Consider the following 16451-nt stretch of genomic DNA (forward strand, 5'->3'; position numbering starts at 1 on the left):
TATGCAAAAACAATACCACAATTTCATATAACAGTTATATAAGCTTTATTTACAGAATGAAAAAATAACTTAAACCCTTCTGCTAAGGGCATGCAAATAATTAAAGCACTCCATTCATAAATCTGGCACCTAAGGGAAAGTCATTCCACTAGTTAATTTTATGAGTTACGAAGATGATATTTGTCACCATTTTCTGTTTCGTTAACTTTGATGAAGTAAAATATGAATATTCTATCTGGTCTCTAAACTGGAAAAGTAAAAGTAAATATCCACTCATATTTTTAATATTAAGGAATCATGAAGTGAGAACAATAATGCCTAAAGAAAGCTTTTAAAGAAGGAACCAAATTAGTCTTAGTCACAAGTACTATATTCAGGAAAGATTTCACATAATGACCTAAAGTTCTTGGATTTTTACTTAGCCTGTCACAAATAGCACAGTTCTCAATCTTGACCCCTTGCCCTCCTGTTCCTCTAATAAGAGTCAAAGAAGAATAAAGTCAAATAAATGCCTTGACTCAGGCCCAGTGCCTACACCTCATAGTTGTGCAGCTGCAAGGCTGACATCCCTTGAATGCCTCACCTCTCCTGCAGAAGATGCCCCTGTCCTGAAATCCATGCCTGAAAGAGCTACAGGTTCACTGGGGCTACTAAGGGTCACAGTCAGTGGTGAGGTTTTTGTGTATATGATGTGAATGGTGGTCCCAGAATTACACAGTACACAGGTTGGGCGATGGCCTTGCCTACATACACTGGTATTGGATCATTAAATCGGAAAATAACTTTGCAACAGTTGATTTTTATATTGACAGAATCACCATTATGTTTCTTTCTTTTCCCCTCTCAGGAGGAAAGAAGTCACATTTTAAAGGATCCACCAAACTTTCTAATTTTTCCTAAGAGAATATATGGCTAATAAGATGCACACAGCAAACACATATACTGTAGCCCACAGAATGGATGGATCAAAAATTAAGGAGTCTGTCTTCATCCCCCACCCCCAGCTCTCTACACCGAGGGGTCCTTAGCACACTTTTCCATGAAACATCACTGGGGGCATGAGGAACAGGGAGGCTTGCCACCTGGTGCAGAGAATACCCAGGTATTTCCTGAGCCCCATCCTGGTGTTCAGAACTGATCTCTATTTTACCCTCCAATTCCATCAGATCCCTAATCCTGTTCACTCCAAATATAAATTCTTTCCTTTTATTACCATTCTCTTTTAAAATGTCATCATTTCTTGGCAAGTATTTATAATCTAACATCCTAGGTTCAAATTCAGCTCTCACTTAAGTAGCCATGTGAATGTCAGTCAGTTATGTGAGTTTTCTAAGAAATCTTAGTTTACTCAATTGTAAGACATGCAATCAGAGCACCTGTCTCACAGGTACATATTGTAAGTATTAACTGATGACATAAGCAGAGTAGCACAGTACATAGAACTTAATACATACCAAAAATTCGATAAATTTAAGCCAAAATCAAACTGGATTAGGCCTTTTCTAATTAAAACATACTTCCCTTGGTATTTTCATTAGAAATGCAAGCTTATAGGTATAATCAAAATACTCAATGACAAAAAAATGGTTAATTATGATACATCCACAGTATGGAATGGCATATAGCCATTAATAATAATGAAAGCTTATCCTTTCCTAATGCAGACATGACCACTAGATATTGATTTTTAAAAAGTTGATTGCTAAACAGCATATCATTGACCAATGCTTGACCCCATGAATCTCAGAAATATAAACATACTCTAAACCACATTAAATACAAAATTTTCCTGTAACACTACCTTCTCATCTCCCATCCATCCTTTACCGCAAACATCCAGACACTTCTACCTTCTATCACTCTTTCGGTTTGTCTTCTGCACCTAAATTTTTACTGCAATTGTTTTAATTGACAAAACCCATGACATCTCTTCAGTGGTTACCCTACTGAAGGATTTATATCCTCAGTCACCTTGATACTCCTTCCTTAAGCAAAAATCTTGTGATTTCCTCTTATCTTTCTGTCTACTCCTTTCTCATTTTCTACTTGCATCTTAAAGTGATGATATATACGGGGTTGCCTCTCCTCAACCCTTTTCTCTCTTTGTGCCATATCATTTCCACCGGTCTGCAACTCACTGCTTGATGTGAACTACCATTCATCTACACACTAGTGATCAGTAATCCCCAGCCCTATTTTTACCCCTTGCCTTGATTTTGCTCTAGAGGATCAGACTCTGGTTTCCAACTGCTTACCTCTTACGGACTTGGCTATGTAAGAGGATATCCCTTTCAACCTCTCTCAGGCAAGAGTATCATTAGGTAGCTAGTTACCAGTCTAGAAAACCTGTGGTCATTGTTAACGCCTATCATTCCCTAGCCTTTCATATCTAATTCATACCACGTGCCAATAATTCTATCCCAATTCCATACCATGTCTCCATTCATAGAGCTTCTATCTTGGATAAGATCTTCATTTGGACTGTTGTAATAATTTCCTAAATTGTCTCTTTATAACAGCCTCTCACAACCCAAAGGCTTCCTAGACTGTATTTTAATAATAACTCCAGAAACAAACCAAATATTTACCTTGTCACTCTTGTATGAAAGCCTTCTCCACAGGCTCATTGCTGGTTATAGAATCCTGGCTTGGCTCACTGGGCCTGTGCAATATGGATCATAAGTTCTCCATCTTTATCTCTTACATGCTCCCCTGTGCATGTAAAACAGCCATCAAATTGAACAGCTTAACAGTCCCCAAACAAGATCTATTATGACTTGCCCCCATGCCTTTGTGTTTGACATTTCTTTGACTGCAATATTCTTCCATTGTATTTGCCTAATAAACTCCTATTCAGCCATCAACAACTTGAGACGTCTTCTCTGATGCCTTGTGGCAAATTCAGAGCCTCGCTCCTTCGCAGCCCCGTAGCACTTGACCACTGTGATGCTTCTCACTTTATGAAGCCTCCTGGTTCTTTAACCAAATGATTGCAAGCTAGTTAAGGACAGCAGCCATGTGCCTACTACAGCAAATTCTGTTGTTACTATTATTTTTTTTCTTTTTTCGTAATGATGATAAACTGTGATATTATAGACCACGCCCACCTTGTTGACCACACAGGGTTTTTTTCATATATTTGCAAATGAAAGAATGGTAGGAGAGAAGGAAGGAAGAAAGAATTCATCCCAGTGCCCATGAATCAACCAGATTCAACTATGGAACCTCCTGAAGGAAAATAACGAAATCATCTTACCCTAGCAGACTACTGAGATACTTTGAATGTGGTACAGACACAGATCTATGGGTTCAAGAGTTATCCTGCTAGGAGGAAAGATATCTAACCAGATAGCTTAAAGGAAGCCCTTCTTTTTACTACTACTTCCCAACCCCTTCCTGCCTACAATTCTAGCATATCATTTTGAAGAGCATATACAGTTCTTCCCCTCCATAACCTTTGGTTTTAGAATCTAATGATAGGAATTTCTAGTTTCTATGACAATTTCAAGACTATCTAGGGCAACCACACTTGTATGTCTGACTTTCTTGAAAGCATCCTTACCAAGCCACCTATACTTCTCCTAAGGCTAAAGGCTTTGAGCATGTTGGAGATATAGACAGTCCTATTTGCAACTTTTGTTATATGAAGGTGATTTTTTTTTCTATTCAATTTTCACCCTTTCTCTTCTTTATACACTCTGAAGCTACACAGAATGGATCTAATCTTTTTTTTGTTTGTTTGTTTTCTTTGGGCATGAGGCCTTCAGATAGATAGAGAGGATATTAATGTTCTTTTTATGCCACGTGTTTTCCACACGTAGCTTCACCACGCCCTTTGCCACACCTCATGTGACACGATTTCTAGTTCACAAACACATCTAGTTATTCCACTCCAAATGACATCCAGCTGTCTATGTTTCTCCTGAAGAGTGTTGTCTAAGGCAGGTGTGACCAAACCAAAGAGCTCAGCAGCCTCATCTAGATCCTCTGCTCTCTCAATGGAGTCCAATGTTGAACTGGCACTGGGGACAGCCATCCTATATTATAACTCTACATTGCTCTCACTGAGCTTATGTTCCATTCAAATTCCTAAGTTTTGTGTTTTAAATTAGTTTCAAATTCTTGCAGCTCCTAAGTCCGCCTCCCTACAGAACACTGAACTCAAGATTTCCAGAGAACATTTACAGGATGATAGAATACTGTTTGAACCATTTCTCTCACTGACAAAGTCTTAGGCACTGACTGCGTCAGAATAGAAATAGGAGTCATCCTGGATCACATCAGAATCTAACAATGTACAGTTGGCCATACATATCCACAGATTCAACCAACACGGATCAAAGATATTCGAAAAAAATCCAGAAAGCTCCACAAAGAAAAATCTAAACTTGCCACATGCTACCAACAATCTATATAGCATTCACATGTTATTAGGTATTACAAGTAATCTAGAGATGATTTAAAGTATATAAGAGGACATGCGTAGGTTATACACAAATTCTATGCCATTTTATATAAGGGACTCGAGCAGCCACAGATTTTGGTATCCACAGGGGTCCTGAAACCAATCCCCCACAAATACAGAGGGACAGTGGTATATATGGTATCACTCATACAAAACTTATCAAGGAGATTATGCACAAAAATGCACAGAAAAGAGGGAAATAAAAATTCAAAGTTTTAGAAAGAAATATCCTCTCTGTATCCCCGAACCTAATCTACTGCAAAGGTAATTCAAAACTTTATGTGCACAATAGAATAGCATCTCCCAAGGTGTAGTTCAAGAAACATCAGTTCTATGGGATGTTAACAGATATTAGGGGAGAAATGAGAAATATCGAAATAAAAAAAAAAAAAAAAAAAGTAAGACTTTTCAGGGCCTTAAATTTGCAAATGTGAATTGTGACATCTCAGACCTAATAAAACATCAAAATTATCTCAAAGGGTTACTAAAAATAACAAATTCCTGGATTTCACCCTGAAGATCCTGATTTACTAGGTCCAGGAGAGGCTCAGGAATTTGTCCTTTGAACAAGTGTCTCAGGTGATACTGAAGCTGCCAGCCAAGGAACCATTTAGGAGAACCACTCTAATTTGACCATGGACATGTGATGATAGCAGTTTTCTAAGGTACATATTGTCAGAAATAATATGGTAGATTCAGTACTACTTTTGGCTATCTAGAAAATGAAAGCACCACAGAGGTCTTTTTTTTAACAAAAAATTACTCTGAATGGACAGGAATCTGGAGTTTAGCTTTATTTTTACCCCAAATCTCATCTAAGAAAAACATAACCATCTTTTTCAAATAAGATGCCTAAACATCCCACATGTGTCTGCTTCTCTAATTCCACGTTAAAAATGTATTTTACATGGTAAAGAAAAAAAGCTTTGGCAAGGGCAACATTTATCCTGGAAACAGAAACAACGTAGAACAATTACCCCGTGGATTAAGGAAGATGGGTCAGATTGATGGCAAAGTTTTAAGAGAACAAGTTTTGAGTAAGTGAGGTGCTAAGTTTGTGATCAATTTTCTCCAAGAGTAAATAACTACAGGTCCACCCTAGTCACCCTCACATTTATTTGTCATGAAAGTCACTGGAAAAAAATCAAATTATTACTATTTGTCTCCTTTTACTTAAAAATGTACTCTAACATCTCCCCCTGACAGAGACTGTTATTTGGGGAAACAAACATTAGGACTGGAAGCACTTATGAATACAAACTCAAGCAAAGAACAACTGAAATTTGACAACACATAAAAATGTCACACTACTTTCACAACAAAACTTCTTTGCTCTTCCAAAAACAATATATAGCTCCAAAGACACACGCATATGTCCACTTACAAATGCAGCACACACAATCATTCTGGGAACAGCCAGCTACTGTACATTGTGCATCAACTGAGTAGTGCAATTCATCTCAATTATTATAGCACAAATAATACTTGCCCTCCCTTTCTCATTAATATGCTCTCAAGGGATGGCTTTCTAAAAAGAAAAATATAAATTCATAAGAATTTCAGAATTCCAAGATAAAATAGCAACAGTCATATACATAGCTGCAATAAAAGACATTTTTATAAAAAGACTAAACATATGGATTTTTCTTAGTAAAATATAAGCAAGTTTCTTTTTCATTTAAAGGTACCTGCAAAATGTGACTTCCCAAATGTGCTTCAAATACTTCAATGGCCAGTGCACTGGGGCTTCTCCTTCGCTGTGCACCTATAACTTAAAAGAAAAAGAAAAGAAAAGAAAGAAAGAAAAAAAAATTAAGTTGGGGCTCTGATTTACACCTTCAGCTTCATTTCTCTGTAACTGTATCACTAGACAGCTACTATATCAAAGAGATCTGAGAGAAACACAACCCAGTGTTAACTCTGGTTCTGAGTTGCTTGAGCAAAATCAGAGCCTAGGGTGAATTTCCATCTCAGAATATCAACTTCTACAAACATTAAAAATCATATCCAGACTTAAAACAATTTTCTTTTCCTTTTTGAACTATTTTTCCTACACTGGAGCAAAAAAACAAAACAAATATGAATGTTCGCACTCTTTTAAAATAAATTGGTAAACTGTTTTTCTTAAAATTTAGCTATTGTTATTTTTAAAGCATATACGTATTGCCTTTTCCTCCCAGAGAAACCTGAATGTTTAACATCCTCTAGGCTAGAAAAAAGCAAACAGGACTTTTTAAATGTTCTAATGCAATAACTTTATCATAATTTAATAAGCACAACATGTCGGCTAAGAGAGTCTCATTAATGACTGTTTGCACTAGTGTTAAGTGTCTCAGGATGGCTGGATTTCATATTTACTGAATATTCACATGTAACTATTCCTACAGGACCTACAGGGATCCCAGGTGGATGCTTGCCCAGCATGTGTCCTGCAGGTCTGTGACTGTTTTCTTATCTGTATTCTTCTGTTCTCCTACTAACTTATAGTTTGTCTTTCTCTTCCTGGCATACCCTACATGTGCTGTCTGCAGGCACATACACCCGAAGGGCCTCCCAACCCCTAACAAAAGAGCTTAATGCATGATATTTGGGGATCCAAAATTGAGGGCCTTCTCTTTACAATTTTTTTTTTTTGGAATGGGATCACAATTTGCTTTTGAATCTGTTCTGGCTCTTTTCCCTGTTTCAAAAAGTTCTCAAACATAAAAATCAATTTGCTTTCCAGTAATTTATGAACAAAAATATTCTGAACTTTTCCATATTTCCAACAAGTACATTCTTTATGTCTTCCTGCTTTTCTTAAAAAATTGTATGACAAACCTCTATTCTCTCAAACCTAGACACTATAAATTGAAAATAAAATCAAATCCCCTACTTTCTTACTTCTCAAAACACTTTCAGCTAGTTGACAAGAAAATTCCAGCAAAATGCTGCTGGGATAATTCTGCTTCGTTTCAGTTACTAAGTCAGTCAGTTGGATCCATAGCTTAGTAGGGATTATAATATAAATGTACTTATGATTATTGTGCTGTGCAAAATAGGCAGTTTACCCCTGCAATTGAAAGCTAATGTCTGCCAGGTCTGAAAGGCACTTTGAAAATAGCATGAGTGGTAAGTATCATTATCACTAGCAAGAAGAAATAAAAGGGGCATTATTTTCAATGGGAAAATTTATAAAATATAATTGAAGAGTGATTATTATCAAAGAATATTCCAGTTGGAAGGGATCTTAAAGATCTCAATTCCAAATTCTTCATTTGCTTCAGAAGCAAAACACACAACTAATATTCTTAAAATAGAAAAATCAGTTTTCTATCCTAAGACTAATCATTACTGTAAGCATAGACATATGATTTTTAAATTTTTAATCTAAGATGTACTTAAGACAGTACTACTGGGTGTGTGGCATTTCTGATTAATTTCCTATTCTAACATGCACATTACTCCCTTCAAAACTCCTTTGGCATTTTTGATAATGCAGCTGTCTTGCTGAATACTGTTTTCAGTTTCTAGAGTGTTAATTGCACATTATGGTAGCTTGGTGTGAATGATCCCACATGAATAAAATCTGCAGTTCTTTTTTTTTTGTTAAGATTGTTGTGGGGAGGGGAGCTCTGGGGAGGCAGAAGGGGGGTGTTGAAAAACTTCAAAAGTGTCCACTCTGTTTTTGAGGCAGTAATTAGGATCCAGAAAGCTCCTTATTAATAGTTCATAATTTGGGGGCATTTCAGGACTTCCAATTATGAAGTTCAAAATAAACCATTGTACCTCACAGAAGAAATGGGTTGATCTTAGAGAACACAGACTATTCTCCCAAGAACTGGATTAAGAGTGGGGCAAGAGAGCAACAGCCACCAACCTACAGAGGACCCTAAAACATCACAGGAAAGGAAGGGAACATGTTTATTTACTAGAAGGCCCAAGAAGCATGCTCCAGTAACAACTGCCCTCTAGAAGCATGGAAACAGGTGACTACAGTGGGGTCCTGCAGGGGTTATTTAAGCCTGTCCATTGATGGCCTTTCTTTTCCTGCCTTTCCTCAACTTAGGGCTCAGCTGTTCTCTAAGTAAATGTTGCAAATGCATAAATAATTAGGAATTTTATTTTAAAAGCTCCTTAGTCAGCCTGGGGATCCCACATGCCTTCATCAGCTCTTCTATCCATGAGTCCTTCCTGCATAGTTATTTTTCTTTGTTCTTCAGACCCTCTAGAAATCTGAGTGTGCATCCTAGTACATGCTAGCGTAACATACAAGCATCTTGTAAGTGGTTTCATGCTTTTCTCTTCAATGGCATTTTTATGGCACTGGAACTTCTCTTGATTTATATGTTTTGCACTTATGCAGGTGATATGGGGCTGTAATGACAGTTCCTAATTTTACAACCAACATAAATATGTTAAACAGGAGTCCATTATGCCTCCAGTAGGAGCCCAGCTCTGACTGTAGCATTATTGGTAACTGAATAGATGTTAAATAATGTACTTTTTATCTTGTACTTTTCATCCTACCACATTTGGTATTTTGAGTATTTAGACAATAATCTGATAACTCAGGAACGATGCAAACCGTTATTTTGTTCCTCTGTGTTAATGTCACTGTGTTTACGGATTATCATTCGTGCTTAAAGAAAAACTAAAGAGGCATTTCCTCAGTGAGGCTCGTCATTCTCAGAAAAGTAATACATTGCTTATGAAGCTCTCTCAGATTGTTTTGTTTTGGAAGTTGACCGTTTCTAAAACCAGTTGGTAGCCCACACACACTGCGTACTTCTTATTGCTGAATAGGTCAATGCTTTATCTGATCTACAGACACTTCATTCATTTGTCTGTTCAATTAAAAGACACTGCGTTTGAAATTTAAAGAACACTAAATTAACTAAAAAATGCACAGCACATTGCTAAATAAATGGAACACATAATCCCGTTATCTGTGAGGATTATATCTCTTAAGTCACTGACAGTGAGATGTGAGAGTTGTATAAACTGAACAGGTTATATAAACTGTTAAAAGAAAAAAAAATCAAGCTATAGTAATATAGTAATTCAAATTCGATTCAGCATTGACTGAGTAACTATTTGACACTGAAAACTGCTAGCTACTGTAGAGTAACTAGTGTTATAAGACCTAATAAACGTTCCACAAGAAAATTTTAAGCAATTCAAAACAAACCTAGGCCCAGCATATCATTATCAAGACCACAACATGATCATCTCATGTTTTTCAAGGGTTAGAAATAAAACACCTAGAGTTTTAAGAGACTTTAAATGGAAGAGATATATAGGGAGAAAGATTTTTAAAAATCAGCTAAAGAAATTCTGATTGTCTCAGAATTCTAAAATGATATGATGAATCATTAGGATTGTGCCTTTGGCCTTTCTCTCATTAAAAAAATGGAAGACAGAAGGAAGCCCCAATGTGAAATACGTATCTGAAAAATTAGTTTTGTCCCTCAACAACGTCGGCAAAAATACTCTAATCTAGACTCTTCCACATAACCTTGTGAGGTAGTCTTTGAGAATTAATTAAGTGCAGTAAAAGACAATTCCTCTTTGGGGAAATGTACCACACACTCCCAGTCATATTCCTAACCAGTGCCTGTCACCTTCGGGGATGCACAAACACCAGGAAGGCTGAGGATTATTGCTCAGTGGGAGTTTGACCTATTCAGCCAAAAGGTCAGCTTGCCACATAAGAACCCATTACAAAACAGAAACAGGACAGCTCAGTGGACACACATAATGAAAGAGGGAAAAGTCACGAGCCCTTCTTGCCTTGTGTCCTGCATTGCCCTTTTCCTCCTAACCCTCCCCACCCCCATTTCCAGAGAAGCTGGCACTGCCCCAGCTCCTCACGAGCACAGCTCACAGTGGGAAGGTAAACCACAGGCAGGGAGAGAGAAAGGGGCTCATTATTTCAGGGATCACTTGAAAAAGATATTCAAAGGTAGAGTATGACATCGTGAGGCAGGATTTCCAAGAGATTGTTTTATTTGGAAAAAGTTGTCATTAGCAGATAGGGAAGACCATTTTAGAGCGACTTTCTCATCCAGCTCTCCCTCCATGGGGAGCGGAATGGCAGGATGGGTGAATGTAGCCTTAACATTCTGCAGGTGCTATTTCAAGAGTAAAATCATCCACCGAGTAAAAAGGCAAGCTTTATGGGTACCCTCTGAATCTGTCATCTAAGGGGCAAGGCTCTGTTCCCACACTGAGCTTGGGGGAAGAGAGGACTGAAGGGCATGCTTAATGAAATCCCGACATCACTCCCTGGGCTTTAGCACTTGGGCTAAGCAAAGTCAGGGTCTGGGAAAGAAAGGAGTACAGAATGCTTAATGAGTCTTTCCATGGCTACCAAAGAGAAGAAAAGGGATTTCCTTTGAAGAATGTCAATTAGCCTCCCTCACTGTAGGGCAAATGAAGCCAGGGAGGGTTTTCCCAGGAGCCTTAGAAGTTTATGAGGTATGCAGTTGTGTGTGCGTGTGTGTTTCCCTTTATATAAAATAAACATTTATATGCCTTCATTGACTATGGGACCAATTCTTCATTCTGACACTCATTCTCACAGCTCTGCCTACTGCCCAGATTCACAATTTGTACCCTTTCAACACTAAATTCCTCATTGTTTGTGCATGCCCTAAACATTGGGGGAACTTCAGGTTGGGATGGAGATGATACACTCAAATAACCAGTGTTAGGTACCAGCTTAACCTATACAGCGGCACTAAAACAGAAACTCTATTGTCAAAAGCAGGATATGTGGAGTTTCCACATAATGCATAATGCAAATATCTGAAAACAAAGAATAACAATGCTTTTACAGTGTACTTTCAACCAAGATTAGTTTTTTGCCACTTAAAATACAGGATAACTGAAGACCAGAGAAGAGAAATAGGGACAAGTATTATTAATCCGGCATTTGAATGTTAGATTAACATTAAATGTAAGAAGGAAAACCTCCCATATTCAAAAATAGTACAGTTTGGGTTTATTTTTAAATTCATATCTAGAATATTTTTAAAAATCAAAAAATACATCTTAATAATTCATACCCCAAACCCATTAACACATTATATTAGCCATGTAGACAAAAGAGGTATTTAATCTATTAAAATAGTTGAAACTCTAAGAAGTCTTATGCTGATTCAAAAAATTCTTTGATGCAACATATTTAAATTTCTCCCACATTTTAAGTATGGATTGAATATATTAGGGAAAAGCATTAAGGGTGATATGACTGTGAGAGTATTAATATTTACAAGTGAATTGCTGAACTTAAGAAGAAGGAACCATGTCTGCTTTTCCCCAAAAAGCCTATCTGTATGGCTTCAACTAGTACAAACTAAGGGCAAACACAACATTCAAACAGATCTGTTTAAACAAGGATGTGTTTATCACGCGCTTCTTATCTTCTGAAGAACTAAGTAGTATTCACATATTTTTGAAAACTTTTCTTTACAAAACTTTTCTCCATCAAAATGGCAAAATTGTCTAAAAGTGAAATAGCACCCAAGTATTACTTTAATAATTCTTGAAAAGGTTTTTGTACAAATTACAGGGACTTCTTTTTAGTACTGAGTTTCCATTTTAGAGTCATTTGGGGACTTGCCTGGTGGCACAGTGGTTAAGAATCCGCTTGCCAATGCAGGGGACACGGGTTCGAGTCCTGGTCCGGGAATACCCCACATGCCGTGGAGCAACTAAGCCCACGCGCCACAACTACTGAGCCTGCGCTCTAGAGCCCGCGAGCCATAGCTACTGAGCCTGTAAGCCACAGCTACTGAAGCCCACAAGCCTAGAGCCCGTGCTCCACAACAAGAGAAGCCACTGCAATGAGAAGCCCACGCACCACAACAAGAGTAGCCTGCACTCGCCGCAACTAGAGAAAAGCCCACGCACAGCAACGAAGACCCAATGCAGCCAAAAATAAATAAATAAATTTATTAATTTAAAAAAAAAGTCATTTTGCCCACCTGCCTTACTTTCCCACTGAAGGAAATGAGACTTACCAAAGCAATCATTTCTTCATCTGTAGCTGGGGAAAGAGGAATAGCCATTCTCTGACAATCTGGAAGTTACTATAGGAGCTATTATATTTACCTTACACGGGCTACAGAGTAGTTAACATTCTTCTTGAGGGAACCCAAACTTCCCCTCGACAATGAAATTCTTAAGGCAATGGGTTAAGCTGCTGTTTGGAGTGACAGCACCTGAGGGAATGATGAAGCCCTGACAGTCAACATCTCTGAGAACAGAAATCTCAGGAACATACAGGCGTGATCCACAGTCTAGGCTGAAGGTTGGGGAGTGGGGCACATGAGGGGAATCCTCAAGAGATGCATGGAGGTGTAAGGGCAGGATTGGACTAATAGATGAAGGCATGCTTTATTTCTTGCTACTTCAAAGTAACTGTTGCAAATCCAAACAGGACTTTCTGAAAATGGTACGTAGTAATCATTCCAATTTAACTTTCTTCATCATTTCCATAACAATGGATATAAAAAAACAGTCACTTTTAAAGGACTTGAAGTCCAAACACAATTCCAAGCCTTTTCTGAATATACTTCTTGGCTTCAATAAATTGATGCTACAGGGGTTGCTTTGGATGCAAAGTTTAAAGTTAACTATTTAATTCCCTTTACATAGTGAAGGAAATGAAAATTTCCTTTGTATTTACAAAATAAATAAAAGATAAAAAAATAGACCCTGACTAATTCCTGTCTTTGGATTCCAGCAGAGATATGGATATCATGAATTGCACTCCCTCTCCATCTGGGGAAGTTTTAAGAGTGAGGCAGTTATAAAGTGACTTGAGAATGAAGAATGTGGACTAGGAGAAACTTTGAGTGGCAGAGGGTCTTGATTTTTATCTAACGTGAACTCAGCAAGAAGATATCAACGAGTTTATTCTGGCTTCAGGGCTATCGCAGCAAACACGTACTGAACCTCACTACACGGCAGGCACTTTGCTGGGCACTGAGAGCACAAAGATGACCAACACAGAGTCTACTGAGCGAGGCAGTCCTGTGTGATAGAAGGGTCCCGTGGGCCACAGGGAGTGGGCAGTGCAGACACCAACCCCGGGCTCAGAGCCTGAACACGTGCCTGATGTGGGAAGGTGCTCTGTCCCTTGAGTACCATCTGCAAGCTCTAGCTCTGAGCTGCTTCTTTTCTTGTTGTTGCTGTTGTTCTCGTTCCTTTTCTTCCCATGACAACCTTCTACAAATTACCTACTCTGTGTATGTCAGGAAGGAATACCACGGGATCGCATGAATTAAGGGCACCATTCACAGAAAGACAGCAGGCACATTCTGACCATAGCTATCAAAGGGAAAACTAGAGAGGACGCATCTAATTTGGGATTTGAATGCAGCACTAACCGGGCAAAGTTGGCTACTTGTCCTTTAATTGGTAGAAATGACCTCCTCCAATGATACGCTAGAAATGTTTTTGAGAAGTTTAAATTTTTAATGGGGCTTAGATTTGGTAGGTCCCCTCAGCAGGGGCTGAAAAAAAGGATTATTATACTTTCATTTTGCAAACTGTCTTAAAAAAGCCTTTCAGTTGAGTGCCGTTGTACAACTGTCACCCCTTCTGACCTCAGTGGCACACAGACTGTCAGTGGCATGCTTCTGCCCAGTAGGAAGGGAGTGGAGATTATCACTGAATCTGTATGGTGTCAGTCAGCACTCACTGATAAAAGGAAAAAGTCCACAGCTGTTATCTTGATTTTTTTTTTCCAAGTCTGATCCCAAAGCTTCATGTTATGACATTTGTAACATCTGCTACAAATAGTGAGGTAAGTCAGGCGCAACTTTATTACTTCCAGTCTAATGCTCCATCCATCCTCTAGGCTTTCCCAGGCCAGTGATACGACAGGGAGCTGAGAAACACTGGCTCTGCAGGAAGTAGCTTGTGTCTCCGAGGTAGAAAGAAGGCAGCGTCTCTGTCCCTTTCTCCTCCTCTTTCTCCTGTTCACCCATTCATATATTCAGCCATATTCACATTCTCTCGCTTGCTAGCTCACTCTTGGACCACATCAATGCTTGGCAGTGTCTTTAGTGACTTTCTGACAAAAGAGTAGTCAACATAAATACTTCCATGAAGTAGTGGGCTGTTGGCCCAAAGGACGAGATGCTGTGATGATAATCGCACCTGCTACTGAAAAGTGACACTGATCCACTTGCAGAGCTCAACTATCTCAGGCCACGGTATTATATTTACTTATCCAAAATTTAGTAAACATTTATAATGTCGAAGATATTAACCTCAATGGCCTAGGAGCTAGTGATGTAAGCCCGGTTCCCATTTCCATTTCTGAATGCTTTCTTTATATGTCAGCAGAAGAAAGCTAAAAGCATCCACGCAAAATATGCTGAGCCTCTACTTCTGGCTTGGCACTCTGTCAGTGAATATAAAATGAAAAGGCACCATCCTGACTCTCCAGGTGACTGGAATCTAGTGGGAAGACTGATACATAAGCAAACGAACAAAACACAATAAATGTGGGACTCTCAACTCTCAACTCAGGATGGGGGCAGGGAGAGTGGAGGCAGGAAAGGCTTCAGGATAGGGGTACTGCTGGAACTGTGGTGTGAAGGCTGAGGTTACGCAGACAGTGAACTATGACAACCAAGACCCTGGGATCCACTGGTTGGACATAGAGGCAAGAACCATTTCACATGAACATAGCTGCGTGTGCAAGGTTCCAGGCTCACCATCTGGCCACCTCCAGCTTGCTTTTCCTTAAGCTGCAACCCCAATGGATTGTCATACTCCTACAGACACTTGCAGGGCTGGGTACCCCACTACCACATCAACTTCTTGGGGCTCAACACTACAGCTTAATCATGCAGTCACATGATTGCACCCAGGAGAGTCAAATTCCGCTCAGCTCTGTCTGCAAACCCTAACTTCACTGTTCGACCTCCTGCACTGCCTGAGTCAAAGTTCCTGAAGGGCACACCTACACCACAGAAGACAGCTTGGCACTGTGTGAGGCAACCCCATCACCAGATGGACTGTCCTAACACCTTGGAGGTTTTTTTTGTTTTTTGTTGTTTTTAAGAATAACTTTACTTTTTTAATTGAAGTAGAGTTGATTTACAATGTTATGCCAATCTCTGCTGTACAGCAAAGTGACTCGGTTATACACATACATACATTTTTAATATTCTTTTCCATTATGGTTTAGCACAGGATATTGATATACATTATATCCTGTGCTATACATTAGGACCTTGTTCTTTACCCTTTCTAAATGTGAGAGTTTGCATCTACCAACCCCAAACTCCTGTCCATCCCTCTCCCTCCCCCACTCTCCCACGGCAACCACAAGTCTGTTCTCTATGTCTGTGAGTCTGTTTCTGTTTTATAGATTGGTTCATTTGTGGCATATTTTAGATTCCACATATAAGTGATATCACATGGTATTTGTCTTTCTCTTTCTGACTTACTTCACTTAGTATGATAATCTCTGGTTGCATCCATGTTGCTGCAAAGGGCATTATTTCATTTCTTCTTTTATGGTTGACTACTATTCCATTGTATATATGTACCACATATTGTTTATCCATTCATCTGTCGATGGACATTTAGATTGTTTCCATGTTTTGGCTATTGTGAATAGTGCTGCTATGAACATAGGGATGCATGTATCTTTTTTTTTTGAATTTTATTTTATTATTTTTTTATACAACAGGTTCTTATTAGTTATCCATTTCATACATATTAGTGTATACATGTCAATCCCAGTCTTCCAATTGATCACACCACCACCACTCCCCCACTGCTTTCCCCCCTCGGTGTCCATACATTTCTTCTCTACATCTGTGCCTCTACTTCTGCCCTGCAAATCGGTTCATCTCTACAATTTTTCTAGATTCCACATATATGCGCTAACATATGATATTCGTTTTTCTCTTTCTGACTTACTTCACTCTGTATGACAGTCTCTAGATCCAACCACGTCTCTACAAATGGCCCACTT

At 38.8% G+C, this 16451-nt stretch overlaps 1 protein-coding gene across 2 annotated transcripts in view; it reads right to left on the reverse strand.

Annotated features, from left to right (window-relative positions):
* The window catches only part of NPAS3 (neuronal PAS domain protein 3), an 870093-nt gene that overhangs the window by 436876 nt on the left and 416766 nt on the right, over window positions 1-16451 (reverse strand). For both annotated transcript variants that reach the window (XM_073800563.1, XM_073800562.1), the window contains one exon: window positions 6154-6230. In XM_073800563.1, the coding sequence (XP_073656664.1) occupies window positions 6154-6230 (77 nt within the window). The remainder of the gene's footprint in view (window positions 1-6153; window positions 6231-16451) is intronic.

Source organism: Tursiops truncatus, chromosome 2 (assembly GCF_011762595.2).
Source record: "Tursiops truncatus isolate mTurTru1 chromosome 2, mTurTru1.mat.Y, whole genome shotgun sequence".
NCBI lineage: Eukaryota > Metazoa > Chordata > Mammalia > Artiodactyla > Delphinidae > Tursiops > Tursiops truncatus.